The 16,500-nt window shown below is 50.3% G+C and overlaps 1 protein-coding gene across 2 annotated transcripts; it reads left to right on the top strand.

The window, feature by feature from the left end:
• Window positions 1–991: 991 nt before the first annotated feature.
• On the top strand, window positions 992–12,241 carry BIRC5 (baculoviral IAP repeat containing 5). 2 transcript variants are annotated; one of them, XM_019028170.4, is made up of 4 exons: window positions 992–1,283; window positions 1,536–1,645; window positions 3,518–3,635; window positions 10,349–11,591. In XM_019028170.4, exons 1-4 carry the CDS (start codon window positions 1,173–1,175, stop codon window positions 10,436–10,438), a joined length of 429 nt encoding a protein of 142 aa, XP_018883715.1. In that variant the 5' UTR covers window positions 992–1,172; the 3' UTR covers window positions 10,439–11,591. The 2 variants fall into 2 exon arrangements, with proteins under 2 accessions (XP_018883715.1, XP_018883717.1); XM_019028172.4 differs by lacking the exon at window positions 3,518–3,635 and having other exon boundaries at window positions 1,092–1,283; window positions 10,349–12,241.
• The last annotated feature ends 4,259 nt before the right edge of the window (window positions 12,242–16,500 follow it).

Below are 16,500 nucleotides of genomic sequence, written 5' to 3'. Positions count from 1 at the left end.
TCAAAATAAAAAGTTACTGTATTAAAGAATGGGGGCGGGGTGGGAGGGGTGGGGAGAGGTTGCAAAAATAAATAAATAAATAAATAAACCCCAAAATGAAAAAGAGAGTGGAGGCACCAGGCCTGCGTGGGGCTGGAGGGCTAATAAGGCCAGGCCTCTTATCTCTGGCCATAGAACCAGAGAAGCGAGTGGATGTGAGAGGTGCCAACCTCTAATGCCCAGCTCCAGAAGTGACTCCAGAACGCCCTGTTCCAAAGCAGAGGACACACTGATTTTTTTTTTAATAGGCTGCAGGACTTACTGTTGGTGGGACGCCCTGCTTTGCGAAGGGAAAGGAGGAGTTTGCCCTGAGCACAGGCCCCCACCCTCCACTGGGCTTTCCCCAGCTCCCTTGTCTTCTTATCACGGTAGTGGCCCAGTCCCTGGCCCCTGACTCCAGAAGGTGGCCCTCCTGGAAACCCAGGTCGTGCAGTCAACGATGTACTCGCCGGGACAGCGATGTCTGCTGCACTCCATCCCTCCCCTGTCCATTTGTCCTTCATGCCCGTCTGGAGTAGATGCTTTTTGCAGAGGTGGCACCCTGTAAAGCTCTCCTGTCTGACTTTCTTTTTTTTTTTTAGACTGAGTTTTGCTCTTGTTGCCTAGGCTGGAGTGCAATGGCACAATCTCAGCTCACTGCACCCTCTGCCTCCCGGGTTCAAGCGATTCTCCTGCCTCAGCCTCCCGAGTAGTTGGGATTACAGGCATGCACCACCACGCCCGGCTAATTTTTGTATTTTTAGTAGAGACAAGGTTTCACCGTGATGGCCAGGCTGGTCTTGAACTCCAGGACTCAAGTGATGCTCCTGCCTAGGCCTCTCAAAGTGTTGGGATTACGGGCGTGAGCCACTGCACCCGGCCTGCACGCGTTCTTTGAAAGCAGTCGAGCGGGCGCTAGGTGTGGGCAGGGACGAGCTGGCGCGGCGTCGCTGGGTGCACAGCGACCACGGGCAGAGCCACGCGGCGGGAGGACTACAACTCCCGGCACACCCCGCGCCGCCCCGCCTCTACTCCCAGAAGGCCGCGGGGGGTGGACCGCCTAAGAGGGCGTGCGCTCCCGACATGCCCCGCGGCGCGCCATTAACCGCCAGATTTGAATCGCGGGACCCGTTGGCAGAGGTGGCGGCGGCGGCATGGGTGCCCCGACGTTGCCCCCTGCCTGGCAGCCCTTTCTCAAGGACCACCGCATCTCTACATTCAAGAACTGGCCCTTCTTGGAGGGCTGCGCCTGCACCCCGGAGCGGGTGAGACTGCCCGGCCTCCTGGGGTCCCCCACGCCCGCCTTGCCCTGTCCCTAGCGAGGCCACTGTGACTGGGCCTCGGGGGTACAAGCCGCCCTCCCCTCCCCGTCCTGTCCCCAGCGAGGCCACTGTGGCTGGGCCCCTTGGGTCCAGGCCGGCCTCCCCTCCCTGCTTTGTCCCCATCGAGGCCTTTGTGGCTGGGCCTCGGGGTTCCGGGCTGCCACGTCCACTCACGAGCTGTGCTGTCCCTTGCAGATGGCCGAGGCTGGCTTCATCCACTGCCCCACTGAGAACGAGCCAGACTTGGCCCAGTGTTTCTTCTGCTTCAAGGAGCTGGAAGGCTGGGAGCCAGATGACGACCCCATGTAAGTCTTCTCTGGCCAGCCTCGATGGGCTTTGTTTTGAACTGAGTTGTCAAAAGATTTGAGTTGCAAAGACAGTATGGGAGGGTTGCTTTCCAGCCTCATTGCTTCTTAAACAGCTGTTGTGAACGGATACCTCTCTATATGCTGGTGCCTTGGTGATGCTTACAACCTAATTAAATCTCATTTGACCAAAATGCCTTGGGGTGGACGTAAGATGCCTGATGCCTTTCATGTTCAACAGAATACATCAGCAGACCCTGTTGTTGTGAACTCCCAGGAATGTCCAAGTGCTTTTTTTGAGATTTTTTTTAAAAACAGTTTAATTGAAATATAACCCACACAGCACAAAAATTACCCTTTGAAAGTGTGCACTTCACACTTTCGGAGGCTGAGGCGGGCGGATCACCTGAGGTCAGGAGTTCAAGACCAGCCTGGCCAACTTGGCGAAACCCCGTCTCTACTAAAAATACAAAAATTAGCCGGGCATGGTAGCGCACGCCCGTAATCCCAGCTACTCGGGAGGCTGAGGCAGGAGAATCGCTTGAACCTGGGAGGCGGAGGTTGCAGTGAGCCGAGATTGTGCCAATGCACTCCAGCCTCGGCGACAGAGCGAGACTCCGTCATAAAAATAAAAAATTGAAAAAAAAAAAAAAGAAAGCATATACTTCAGTGTTGTTCTGGATTTTTTTCTTCAAGATGCCTAGTTAATGACAATGAAATTCTGTACTCGGATGGTATCTGTCTTTCCACACTGTAATGCCATATTCTTTTCTCACCTTTTTTTCTGTCGGATTCCGTTGCTTCCACAGCTTTAATTTTTTTCGCCTTGAGAATCACCCCAGTTGTTTTTCTTGTTGGCCAGAAGAGAGTAGCTGTTTTTTTTCTTAGTATGTTTGCTATGGTGGTTATACTGCATCCCCATAATCACTGGGAAAAGATCAGTGGTATTCTTCTTGAAAATGAATAAGTGTTATGATATTTTCAGATTAGAGTTACAACTGGCTGTCTTTTTGGACTTTGTGTGGCCATGTTTTCATTGTAATGCAGTTCTGGTAACGGTGATAGTCAGTTATGCAGGGAGACTCCCCTAGCAGAAAATGAGAGTGTGAGCTAGGGGGTCCCTTGGGGAACCTGGGGCAATAATGCCCTTCTCTGCCCTTAATCCTTACAGTGGGCCGGGCGCGGTGGCTCACGCCGGTAATACCAGCACTTTGGGAGGCCGAGGCGGGCGGATCATGAGGTCAGGAGATCGAGACCATCCTGGCTAATACGGTGAAACCCCGTCTCCACTAAAAATACAAAAAATTAGCCGGGCGTGGTGGCGGGCGCCTGTAGTCCCAGCTACTCGGGAGGCTGAGGCAGGAGAATGGCGTGAACCCAGGAGGCGGAGCTTGCAGTGAGCCGAGATTGCGCCACTGCACTCCAGCCTGGGCGACAGAATGAGACTCCGTCTCAAAAAAAAAAAAAAAAGAAAGAAAAAATCTTTACAGTGGATTACATAACAATTCCAGTGAAATGAAATTACTTCAAACAGTTCCTTGAGAATGTTGGAGGGATTTGACATGTAATTCCTTTGGACGTATACCATGTAACACTTTTCCAACTAATTGCTAAGGAAGTCCAGATAAAATAGATACATTAGCCGCACAGATGTGGGGGGAGATGTCCACAGGGAGAGAGAAGGTGCTAAGAGGTGCCATATGGGAATGTGGCTTGGGCAAAGCACTGATGCCATCAACTTCAGACTTGACGTCTTACTCCTGAGGCAGAGCAGGGTGTGCCTGTGGAGGGCGTGGGGAGGTGGCCCGTGGGGAGTGGACTGCCGCTTTAATCCCTTCAGCTGCCTTTCCGCTGTTGTTTTGATTTTTCTAGAGAGGAACATAAAAAGCATTCGTCCGGTTGCGCTTTCCTTTCTGTCAAGAAGCAGTTTGAAGAATTAACCCTTGGTGAATTTTTGAAACTGGACAGAGAAAGAGCCAAGAACAAAATTGTATGTATTGGGAATAAGAACTGCTCAAACCCTGTTCAATGTCTTTAGCACTAAACTACCTAGTCCCTCAAAGGGACTCTGTGTTTTCCTCAGGAAGCATTTTTTTTTTTTTTTTTTCTGAGATAGAGTTTCACTCTTGTTGCCCAGGCTGGAGTGCAATGGTGCAATCTTGGCTCACTGCAACCTCTGCCTCTCGGGTTCAAGTGATTCTCCTGCCTCAGCCTCCCAAGTAACTGGGATTACAGGCACATGCCACCACACCCAGCTAATTTTTGTATTTTTAGTAGAGATGGGGTTTCACCACATTGCCCAGGCTGGTCTTGAACTCCTGACCTCGTGATTCGCCCACCTTGGCCTCCCAAAGTGCTGGGATTACAGGCGTGAACCACCACGCCTGGCTTTTTTTTTTTGTTCTGAGACACAGTTTCACTCTGTTACCCAGGCTGGAGTGGAGTGGCCCGATCTCGGCTCACTGCAACCTCCGCCTCCTGGGCTCAAGTGATTTGCCTGCTTCAGCCTCCCAAGTAGCCGAGATTACAGGCATGTGCCACCACACCCAGGTAATTTTTGTATTTTTGGTAGAGACGAGGTTTCACCATGTTGGCCAGGCTGGTCTTGAACTCCTGACCTCAGGTGATCCACCCGCCTCAGCCTCCCAAACTGCTGAGATTACAGGTGTGAGCCACCACACCTGGCCTCAGGAAGTATTTTTATTTTTAAATTTATTTATTTATTTATTTGAGATGGAGTCTTGCTCTGTCGCCCAGGCTAGAGTGCAGCGACGGGATCTCGGCTCACTGCAAGCTCCGCCCCCCAGGTTCAAGCCATTCTCCTGCCTCAGCCTCCCGAGTAGCTGGGACTACAGGCGCCCGCCACCATGCCTGGCTAATTTTTTTGTATTTTTAGTAGAGACGGGGTTTCACCGTGTTAGCCAGGAGGGTCTCGATCTCCTGACCTCGTGATCTGCCTGCCTCGGCCTCCCAAAGTGCTGGGATTACAGGTGTGAGCCACCACGCCCGGCTATTTTTATTTTTTTGAGACAGGGACTCACTCTGTCACCTGGGCTGCAGTGCAGTGGTACACCATAGCTCACTGCAGCCTCGAACTCCTGAGCTCAAGTGATCCTCCCACCTCATCCTCCCAAGTAATTGGGACTACAGGCGCACCCCACCATGCCCACCTAATTTATTTATTTATTTATTTATTTATTTTCGTAGAGATGAGGGTTCCCTGTGTTGTCCAGGCTGGTCTTGAACTCCTGAGCTCAAGGGATCCTTTTGCCTGGGCCTCCCAAAGTGCTGAGATTACAGGCATGAGCCACCGTGCCCAGCTAGGAATCATTTTTAAAGCCCCTAGGATGTCTGTGTGATTTTAAAGCTCCTGGAGTGTGGCCGGTATAAGTATATACCGGTATAAGTAAATCCCACATTTTGTGTCAGTATTTACTAGAAACTTAGTCATTTATCTGAAGTTGAAATGTAACTGGGCTTTTATTTTTATTTTTATTTTTTATTTTTTTTTTGAGACGAGTCTCACTTTGTCACCCAGGCTGGAGTGCAGTGGCGCGATCTCGGCTCACTGCAACCTCTGCCTCCCGGGGTCAAGCGATTCTCCTGCCTCAGCCTCCCGAGTAGCTGGGACTACAGGCATGCACCACCATGCCTGGCTAATTTTTGTATTTTTAGTAGACGGGGTTTCACCATGCTGGCCAAGCTGGTCTCAAACTCCTGACCTCGTGATCTGCCCGCTTTAGCCTCCCAGAGTGCTGGGATTACAGGCATGAGCCACCATGCCTGGCCTTTTTTAAATTTTTTGATTTTGTTTTTTTTTTTTGAGACAGAGCCTTGCTCTGTCGCCCAGGCTGGAGTGCAGTGGCACGATCTCAGCTCACTACAAGCTCCGCCTCCCGGGTTCACGCCATTCTTCTGCCTCAGCCTCCTGAGTAGCTGGGACTACAGGTGCCCACCACCACGCCTGGCTAATTTTTTTTTGGTATTTTTATTAGAGACAGGGTTTCATCATGTTGGCCAGGCTGGTCTCAAACTCCTGACCTCAAGTGATCTGCCTGCCTCGGCCTCCCAAAGCGCTGAGATTACAGGTGTGATCTACTGCGCCCGGCTTGGGCGTCATACATTCTTATTTGCTAAGTCTGGCAGCCCCACACAAAATAAGTACTGGGGGATTCCATATCCTTGTAGCAAAGCCCTGGGTGGAGAGTCAGGAGATGTTGTAGTTCTGTCTCTGCCACTTGCAGACTTTGAGTTTAAGCGAGTTGTGCTCATGCTTTCCTTGCTAAATAGAGGTTAGACCCCCATCCCATGGTTTCTCAGGTTGCTTTTCAGCTTGAAAATTGTATTCCTTTGTAGAGATCAGCGTAAAATAATTCTGTCCTTATATGTGGCTTTATTTTAATTTGAGACAGAGTGTCACTCAGTCGCCCAGGCTGGAGTGTGGTGGTGCGATCTTGGCTCACTGCGACCTCCACCTCCCAGGTTCAAGCGATTCTCGTGCCTCAGGCTCCCAAGTAGCTGAGATTATAGGTGTGTGCCACCAGGCCCAGCTAACTTTTGTATTTTTAGTAGAGACAGGGTTTTGCCATGTTGGCTAAGCTGGTCTCGAACTCCTGGCCTCAAGTGACCTGCCCGCCTTGGCATCCCAAAGTGCTGGGATTACAGGCGTGAACCACCACGCCTGGCCTCAATATAGTGGCTTTTAAGTGGTAAGGACTAAGATTGTGTTTTGTCAGGAAGAGGCCAGTTGTGGGTGAAGCATGCTGTGAGAGAGCTTGTCACCTGGTTGAGGTTGTGGGAGCTGCAGCATGGGAACTGGAAAGTGGGCTGGGGATCATCTTTTTCCAGGTCAGGGGTCAGCCAGCTTTTCTGCAGCGTGCCATAGACCATCTGTTAGCCCCCGTGGGTCAGAGTCTCTGTTGCATATTGTCTTTTGTTGTTTTTCACAACCTTTTAGAAACATAAAAAGCATTCTTAGCCCGTGGGCTGGACAAAAAAAGGCCATGACGGGCTGTATGGATTTGGCCCAGCAGGCCCTTGCTTGCCAAGCCCTGTTTTAGACAAGGAGCAGCTTGTGTGCCTGGAACCATCATGGGCACAGGGGAGGAGCAGAGTGGATGTGGAGGCATGAGCTGGAAACCAGGTCCCAGAGCGCTGAGAAAGACAGAGGGTTGTTGCCCTTGCAAACAGAGCAACTGAAATCTGACACCATCCAGTTCCAGAAAGCCCTGAAGTGCTGGTGGATGCTGCGGGGTGCTCTGCTCTAGGGTTACAGGGATGAAGATGCAGTCTGGTAGGGGGAGTCCACTCACCTGTTGGAAGATGTGATTAAGAAAAGTAGACTTTCAGGGCCGGGCGTGGTGGCTCACGCTTGTAATCCCAGCACTTTGGGAGGCCGAGGCGGGTGGATCACGAGGTCAGGAGATCGAGACCATCCTGGCTAACATGGTGAAACCCCGTCTTTACTAAAAATACAAAAAATTAGCTGGGTGTGGTGGCGGGCGCCTGTAGTCCCCGCTACTCGGGAGGCTGAGGCAGGAGAATGGCGTGAACCTGGGAGGTGGAGCTTACAGTGAGCTGAGATTGCACCACTGCACTCCAGCCTGGGCGACAGAGCGAGACTCCATCTCAAAAAAAAAAAAGAAAAGTAGGCTTTCATGATGTGTGAGCTGAAGGAGCAGGAGGCAGAAGTAGAGGCCTCAGTCCCTGCAGGAGACCCCTCGGTCTCTATCTCCTGATAGTCAGACCCAGCCAGACTGGAAAGAGGGGAGACATTACAGCCTGCGAGAAAAGTAGGGAGATTTAAAAACTGCTTGGCTTTTATTTTGAACTGTTTTTTTTGTTTGTTTGTTTTCCCCAATTCAGAATACAGAATACTTTTATGGATTTGTTTTTATTACTTTAATTTTGAAACAATATAATCTTTTTTTTTGTTGTTTTTTTGAGACAGGGTCTTACTCTGTCACCCAGGCTGAGTGCAGTGGTGTGATCTTGGCTCACCTCAGCCTCGACCCCCTGGGCTCAAATGATTCTCCCACCTCAGCCTCCCAAGTAGCTGGGACCACAGGTGCGTGTGTTGCGCTATACAAATCCTGAAGACAAGGATGCTGTTGCTGGTGATGCTGGGGATTCCCAAGATCCCAGATTTGATGGCAGGATGCCCCTGTCTGCTGCCTTGCCAGGGTGCCAGGAGGGCGCTGCTGTGGAAGCTGAGGCCTGGCCATCCAGGGCGATGCACTGGGCGCTGATTCTTGTTCCTGCCGCTGCCTCGGTGCTTAGCTTTTGAAACAATGAAATAAATTAGAACCAGTATGAAAATCGATCAGGGAATAAATTTAATGTGGAAATAAGCAGAACAACTTAGTTCTTCATAAGAGTTTACTTGGTAAATACTTGAGGACAAAACGAAGCACTAGAAGGAGAGGCGAGTTGTAGACCTGGGCGGCAGGAGTGTTTTGTTTGTTTTCATTGGCAGGGTCTTGCTCTGTTGCTCAGGCTGGAGTACAGTGGCGCAATCACAGCTCACTATAGCCTCGACCTCCTGGACTCAAGCAGTCCTCATGCCTCAGCCTCCCAGTAGCTGGGACTACAGGCGCATGCCACCATGCCTGGCTAATTTTAAATTTTTTTTTCTTTTTTTTGAGACGGAATCTCACTCTGTCGCCCAGGCTGGAGTGCAGTGGCGTGATCTCGGCTGACGGCAAGCTCCGCCTCCCAGGTTCACTCCATTCTCCTGCCTCAGCCTCCCGAGTAGCTGGGACTACAGGCACTGGGATTACAAACCCAAACCCAAACTGCTGGGATTACAGGCGTGAGCCACCGCACCCGGCCTGTTTTGTCTTTCAATAGCAAGAGTTGTGTTTGCTTCACCCCTACCTTTAGTGGAAAAATGTATAAAATGGAGATATTGACCTCCACATTGGGGTGGTTAAATTATAGCATGTATGCAAAGGAGCTTCGTTAATTTAAGGCTTTTTTGAAAGAGAAGAAGCTGAATAATCCATGTGTGTATATATATTTTAAAAGCCATGGTCATCTTTCCATATCAGTAAAGCTGAGTCTCCCTGGGACTGCAGAGTTGTCCATCACAGTCCATTACAAGTGCGCTGTTGGGCCAGGTGCAGTGGCTTGTGCCTGAATCCCAGCACTTTGGGAGGCCAAGGCAGGAGGATTCATTGAGCCCAGGAGTTTTGAGGCGAGCCTGGGCAATGTGGCCAGACCTCATCTCTTCAAAAAATACACAAAAAATTAGCCAGGCATGGTGGCACGTGCCTGTAGTCTCAGCTACTCAGGAGGCTGAGGTGGGAGGATCACTTTGAGCCTTGCAGGTCAAAGCTGCAGTAAGCCATGATCTTGCCACTGCATTCCAGCCTGGGTGACAGAGCGAGACCCTGTCTCTAAAAAAAAAAAAAAAAACCAAACGGTGCACTGTTTTCTTTTTTCTTATCAATTTATATTTTTAAATTAAATTTTCTTTTAATTAATAATTTATAAATTATAAATTTATATAAAAATAAATGACAAATTTTTATTACTTATACATGAGGTAGAACTTAGGACATATTAGGATATATAAAGTACATATTGAAAAGTAATTTTTTGGCTGGGCACAGTGGCTCACACCTGTAATCCCAGCACTTTGGGAGGCCATGGTGGGCAGATCACATGAGATCATGAGTTCGAGACCAACCTGACCAACATGGAGAGACCCCATCTCTACTAAAAATACAAAATTAGCCGGGGTGGTGGCGCATGCCTGTAATCCCAGCTACTCGGGAGGCTGGGGCAGGAGAATCTCTTGAACCCGGGAGGCAGAGGTTGCGGTGAGCCAAGATCGTGCCTTTGCACTCCAGCCTAGGCAACAAGAGCGAAAGTCCGTCTCAAAAAAAAAGTAATTTTTTTTAAGTTAACCTCTGTCAGCAAACAAATTTAACCCAATAAAGGTCTTTGTTTTTTAATGTAGTAGAGGAGTTAGGGTTTATAAAAAATATGATAGGGAAGGGGGTCCCTGGATTTGCTAATGTGATTGTCATTTGCCCCTCAGGAGAGAGCTCTGTTAGCAGAATGAAAAAATTGGAAGCCAGATTCAGGGAGGGACTGGAAGCAAAAGAATTTCTGTTCGAGGAAGAGCCTGATGTTTGCCAGGGTCTGTTTAACTGGACATGAAGAGGAAGGCTCTGGACTTTCCTCCAGGAGTTTCAGGAGAGAGGTAGGGCAGTGGTTAAGAGCAGAGCTCTGCCTAGACTAGCTGGGGCGCCTAGACTAGCTGGGGCGCCTAGACTAGCTGGGGCGCCTAGACTAGCTGGGGCGCCTAGACTAGACTAGCTGGGTACTTTGAGTGCCTCCTTCAGCCTGGACCTCAGTTTCCTCACCTGTATAGTAGAGATATGGGAGCACCCAGCGCAGGATCACTGTGAACATAAATCAGTTAATGGAGGAAGCAGGTAGAGTGGTGCTGGGTGCATATCAAGCACTCCGTCAGTGTTTCCTGTTATTCGATGATAGGAGGCAGCTTAAACTAGAGGGAGTTGAGCTGAATCAGGATGTTTGTCCCAGGTAGCTGGGAATCTGCCTAGCCCAGTGCCCAGTTTATTTAGGTGCTCTCTCAGTGTTCCCTGATCGTTTTTTCCTTTGTCATCTTATCTGCAGGATGTGACTGGGAAGCTCTGGTTTCAGTGTCATGTGTCTATTCTTTATTTCCAGGCAAAGGAAACCAACAATAAGAAGAAAGAATTTGAGGAAACTGCGAAGAAAGTGCGCTGTGCCATCGAGCAGCTGGCTGCCATGGATTGAGGCCTCTGGCCGGAGCTGCCTGGTCCCAGAGTGGCTGCACCACTTCCAGGGTTTATTCCCTGGTGCCACCAGCCTTCCTGTGGGCCCCTTAGCAGTGTCTTAGGAAAGGAGATCAACATTTTCAAATTAGATGTTTCAACTGAACTCTTGTTTTGTCTTGAAAGTGGCACCAGAGGTGCTTCTGCCTGTGCAGCGGGTGCTGCTGGTAACAGTGGCGGCTTCTCTCTCTCTCTCTCTTTTGGGGGCTCATTTTTGCTGTCTTGATTCCTGGGCTTACCAGGTGAGAAGTGAGGGAGGAAGAAGGCAGTGTCCCTTTTGCTAGAGCTGACAGCTTTGTTCGCGTGGGCAGAGCCTTCCACAGTGAATGTGTCTGGACCTCATGTTGTTGAGGCTGTCACAGTCCTGAGTGTGGACTTGGCAGGTGCCTGTTGGATCTGAGCTGCAGGTTCCTTAATCTGTCACACCTGTGCCTCCTCAGAGGACAGTTTTTTTTGTTGTTGTTGTGTTTTTTTTTTTTTTTTTTTTGGTAGATGCATGACTTGTGTGTGATGAGGAGGGAATGGAGACAGAGTCCCCTGCTCCTCTACTGTTTAACAACATGGCTTTCTTATTTTGTTTGAATTGTTAATTCACAGAATAGCACAAACTACTATTAAAACTAAGCACAAAGCCATTCTAAGTCATTGGGGAAAGGGGGTGAACTTCAGGTGGATGAGGAGACAGAATAGAGTGATAGGAAGCATCTGGCAGATACTCCTTTTGCCACTGCTGTGTGATTAGACAGGCCCAGTGAGCCGCGGGGCACATGCTGGCCGCTCCTCCCTCAGAAAAAGGCAGTGGCCTGAATCCTTTTTAAATGACTTGGCTCGATGCTGTGGGGGACTGGCTGGGCTGCTGCAGGCCGTGTGTCTGTCAGCCCAACCTTCACATCTGTCACGTTCTCCACACGGGGGAGAGACGCAGTCCGCCCAGGTCCCCGCTTTCTTTGGAGGCAGCAGCTCCCGCAGGGCTGAAGTCTGGCGTAAGATGATGGATTTGATTCGCCCTCCTCCCTGTCATAGAGCTGCAGGGTGGATTGTTAACAGCTTCGCTGGAAACCTCTGGAGGTCATCTCGGCTGTTCCTGAGAAATAAAAAGCCTGTCATTTCAAACACTGCTGTGGACCCTACTGGGTTTTTAAAATATTGTCAGTTTTTCATCGTCGTCCCTAGCCTGCCAACAGCCATCTGCCCAGACAGCCGCAGTGAGGATGAGCGTCCTGGCAGAGACGCAGTTGTCTCTGGGTGCTTGCCAGAGCCACGAACCCCAGACCTGTTTGTATCATCCGGGCTTCTTCCGGGCAGAAACAACTGAAAATGCACTTCAGACCCACTTATTTCTGCCACATCTGAGTCGGCCTGAGATAGACTTTTCCCTCTAAACTGGGAGAATATCACAGTGGTTTTTGTTAGCAGAAAATGCACTCCAGCCTCTGTACTCATCTAAGCTGCTTATTTTTGATATTTGTGTCAGTCTGTAAGTGGATACTTCACTTTAATAACTGTTGCTTAGTAATTGGCTTTGTAGAGAAGCTGGAAAAAAATGGTTTTGTCTTCAACTCCTTTGCATGCCAGGCGGTGATGTGGATCTTGGCTTCTGTGAGCCTGTGCTGTAGGCAGGGCTGAGCTGGAGCCGCCCCTCTCAGCCCGCCTGCCACGGCCTTTCCTTAAAGGCCGTCCTTAAAACCAGACCCTCATGGCTGCCAGCACCTGAAAGCTTCCTCGACATCTGTTAATAAAGCCGTAGGCCCTTGTCTAAGCACAACCGCCTAGACTTTCTTTCAGATACATGTCCACATGTCCACTTTTCAGGTTCTCTAAGTCGGAGTGGAGTCTGGGAAGGGTTGTGAATGGAGGCTTCTGGGCTATGGGTGAGGTTCCAATGGCAGGTTAGAGCCCCTCGGGCCAACTGCCATCCTGGAAAGTAGAGACAGCAGTGCCTGCCGCCCAGAAGAGACCAGCAAGCCAAACTGGAGCCCCCATTGCAGGCTGTCGCCATGTGGAAAGAGTAACTCACAATTGCCAATAAAGTCTCATGTGGTTTTATCTACTTTTTTTTTCTTTTTTTTTTGAGACAAGGCCTTGCCCTCCCAGGCTGGAGTGCAGTGGAATGACCACAGCTCACCGCAACCTCAAATTCTTGCGTTCAAGTGAACCTCCCACCTTAGCCTCCCAAGTAGCTGGGACTACAGGCGCACGCCATCACACCCGGCTAATTGAAACATTTTTTTTTTGTTTAGATGGGATATCACTTTGTTGCCCAGGCTGGTCTCAAACTCCTGGGCTCAAGTGATCATCCTGCTTCAGCGTCCGACTTGTTGGTATTATAGGCGTGAGCCACTGGGCCTGACCTAGCTACCATTTTTTAATGCAGAAATGAAGACTTGTAGAAATGAAATAACTTGTCCAAGATAGTCGAATAAGTAACTTTTAGGGCTGGGATTTGAACCCAGGCAGTCTGGCTCCAGAGCTGGGCCCTCACTGCTGAAGGACACTGTCAGCTTGGGAGGGTGGCTATGGTCGGCTGCCTGATTCTAGGGAGTGAGGGCTGTCTTTAAAGCACCCCATTCCATTTTCAGACAGCTTTGTCAGAAAGGCTGTCATATGGAACGGACACCTGCCTCCCCAAGGCTTCCATAGATCCTCTCTGTACATTGTAACCTTTTATTTTGAAATGAAAATTCACAGGAAGTTGTAAGGCTAGTACAGGGGGTCCCGCATACCGTTCCCCTCCTTTTCCCCATTGTGAGGACAGTGCACTGTATTCACTTTCAACATCCAAGGTCTGTGTTGAGAGGGTGAGTTGTGCGGCCAGCTTGCCCCAGGCCCGTCTTGCCATCACGAAGGATTTCCTGACTCAGCTGAATCTAGCTCAACAAAGCAAAGGACCAACTAAGCTGCAGATTTTCTCTCCACTGGGCTTAGCCTACATTATTTACACCTGTTTTCAGCTGGATGGGACCAAACTGGGGCCTTGACTTCCGGGGTTTCCACATGATCCCCAAAGGAGTGACATCCATTCATTCACTCAGGTATTTGCTTGTGCACCTACTGTGTGCCAGGTGCCAGATCCAGGAATTGAAGCCCAGGAACAACTCTTGCAGTGAGCTCCCCGGGTTTTTGTTTTCTGAACGGTGGGAAGACAGGTCAGCAAATAGCCATGCACGTCTGCACATGTGTGGCTGGTGTCTGCAGGAGTACCGAGAAGACGGTGAGCTCTGCCCTGGATGGCAACAGGAAAGGACATCCCTGTGCAGCTGTTTGTCCTGGCACAGGTGGCAGGCTGCCAGCGGGACCAGGAAGGGAAGGGGAGGATGCACAGGTAGGAGGGAACGGAACGGGCACTGCAGGTGCGCTCTGCGATGTGGGGAAGGAAGCAAAGGCTGGTTCCGGGATGATGTCGGAGAAGCCCTGCAGCCTAGGGCACTGCCCATTCCACGTTACCCAGTGAGTCAAAGCCTCCCAGAAAGACATTTAGTCACTCAAAGCCAGTGCAGGTCTCAGCTTTGTCCGGGGAGGAACTTTCACACTAGAAAACACGAACTCATTTCCCTTTGAGGAAGTTGTTTCTCCAGGATATCATTTCCAGCCACCATCCAGGATGCTGGGCAGGTGCTGCAGTGCCCAAGGCACGGCTGCCCAAGAAGCTTGTCCCTTAGAAACCCCGTGTGGCTTCGGAGGTGCCTGCCTGCCTCCCCGAGAATGGAACCCTGTTGGGCCGCCAGGCTCGCTGGGCAGGTGCTGGGGAAGGCTGGGTCACCGTGCTGAGCCCCTCACAGGCCTGGGAGTTGTGCTTGGGGAGGAGAGCTCCCAGCTCTTCGGCTGCCTCCCAATCATGGCCACATCTCACAAACGATACCACTGTCCACAAAAAATGAAAAGGTGCCTGGTTCTAACCCATGGCCCCAACCATGCAAGAGCCCTTAGAATGTGGGGGTTTGACTCAAACAGTGGCTTTGAGTCTACCAGGGGGGATTAGTGTCCTAATGCCCTGAGTTAATGAATTGACCTGTTGGACAGGGAAACTCAGTGAGGTTCATTTTCTGTGGGGGGACGTTTGTCAAATGCTGTGAAATCAGTTGTAGCACAGGCGACGCTCAGCTGCTCCGACAGTGACTCAGCCACGGCTCCAGCTGCTTCCCCAGCCCTGTAGTGGAGGTGGCAGATGGTGTCATCAGCCTGGCGCAGAGGGCTCTGCCCTCTGGCATCACAAGGGCCAGGGCTGCTGGTCCTCCAGCCACTGGGTCCAGGTAGTTACATATGGGTTTAAAAGAAGAGAGGCAGGGCCAGGTGCGGTGGCTCATGCCTGTAATCCCAGCACTTTGGGAAGCCAAGGTGGGTGATCATTTGAGGTTAGGAGTTCAAGATCAGCCTGACCAACATGGCGAAACCCAGCCTCCACTAAAAATACAAAAAAAATAGCTGGGCATAGTACTGGGTGCCTGTAGTCCCAGCTACTCAGGAGGCTGAGGCAGGAGAATTGCTTGAACCCGGAAGGCAGAGGTTGCAATGAGTCAGGATCATGCCACTGCACTCCAGCCTGGGCAACAGAACGAGACTCTAAAAAAAAAAAAGATCAATAAATAAAATAAAAATAAGAGAGGCAGGGTGGGCGTATTACTTGAGGCCAGGAGTTTGAGACCAGCCTGGGTAACAAAGCAAGACCCTGTCTCTACCAAAATAATAATTTAAAAAATTACCCGGGAATGGTGTGACATGCCTGTGGTCCCAACTACTCTGGAGGCTGAGGTGGGAGGAACACTCGCACCTAGGAAGTTGAGGCTGCAGTGAGCCGTGATCACACCACTGCACCACTCTAGCCCGGTGACAGAGCAAGACCTCATCTCTGGGAAAAAAAAAAAAAAAGAAGAGGCTTGGAAGCCACATTGTTTTTTGTCACTTATAACTGGAGTTTCGTCCATCAAAAGCCCATTCTGCACTGATTTCAGTGATAGGGGTCTGATGCTGGCTTGGAAGAGGGCCTGACAGCTTAGAGACAGGCTTGGGGTTCCAAGTTGATGAAAGAACGATGAATAATGAAAAATAAAGCATTGTTCTAAAGTAGTGCCTTTTCATACTGAGCTAGGGTATAATTTGGGTCAATTTCAAGGGAAATATACTAGCAGAATTCATCAAAGTAGCCCCTCGAAGACTGGTGCCTGCTGCCTACGGGACAATTTAATCAGTGGTTCCAGCTGCACATCTAGAGTTAGGAACACTGAACCCAGGCTTTCTCATGCAGATGGGGTGTGGATTGCTAACGTGGCTGTCTCCTAGCGCTGCAGCATGAGTGAAACACGTGTCCATTCTACAGAGACGCGGCTCTGTGATGCTGAAACCTCCTTCTTTGTTTTTTTTTTTTTGAGACGGAGTCTCGCTCTGTCGCCCAGGCTGGAGTGCAGTGGCGCTATCTTGGCTCACTGCAACCTCCGCCTCCTGGGTTCATGCAATTCTCCTCCCTCAGCCTCCTGAGTAGCTGGGACTACAGGCGCGTGCCACCACGCCTGGCTAATTTTTGTATTTTTAGTAGAGACAGGGTTTCACTGTGTTAGCCAGGATGGTCTCGATCTCCTGACCTCGTGATGCCTGCCTCGGCCTCCCAAAGTGCTGGGATTACAGGCGTGAGCCACTGCACCCGGCTGAAACCTCCTTCTAGATAACAGCGGCGTTAAGCTTTTTTTTTTTTTTTTTTTTTGAGATGGAGTGTTGCTCTGTCGCCCAGGCTGGAGTGCAGTGGTGCGATCTCGGCTCACTGCAACCTCCACCTCCCAGGTTCAAGCAATTCTTCTGCCTCAGCCTCCCGAGTAGCTGGGACTACAGGCACACGCCACCAGGCCCAGCTAATTTTTGTATTTTTAGTAGAGACGTGGTTTCAGTATATTGGCCAGGCTGGTCTCAAACTCCTGACCTCGTGATCCACCCGTCTCAGCCTCCCAAAGTGCTGGGATTACAGGCATGAGCCACTGCGCCTGGCCAAAACCTCCTCCTAGATAACAGTGGCGTTAAGCATTTTTTTTTTTTTTT

Source organism: Gorilla gorilla, chromosome 4 (assembly GCF_029281585.2).
Source record: "Gorilla gorilla gorilla isolate KB3781 chromosome 4, NHGRI_mGorGor1-v2.1_pri, whole genome shotgun sequence".
NCBI lineage: Eukaryota > Metazoa > Chordata > Mammalia > Primates > Hominidae > Gorilla > Gorilla gorilla.
Note: the sequence above shows the minus strand (reverse complement) of the source record. Positions and strands in the feature narration are given on the sequence as shown.

Bases quoted from the DNA above. Each gene is read 5' to 3' on its own strand.
- BIRC5 (XM_019028170.4), top strand. From the start codon at position 1,173: ATGGGTGCCCCGACGTTGCCCCCTGCCTGGCAGCCCTTTCTCAAGGAC. The intron at 1,284-1,535 runs GTGAGACTGCCC...TGTCCCTTGCAG, and splicing joins GCGCCTGCACCCCGGAGCGG to ATGGCCGAGGCTGGCTTCAT. The intron at 3,636-10,348 runs GTATGTATTGGG...CTTTATTTCCAG, and splicing joins AAAGAGCCAAGAACAAAATT to GCAAAGGAAACCAACAATAA.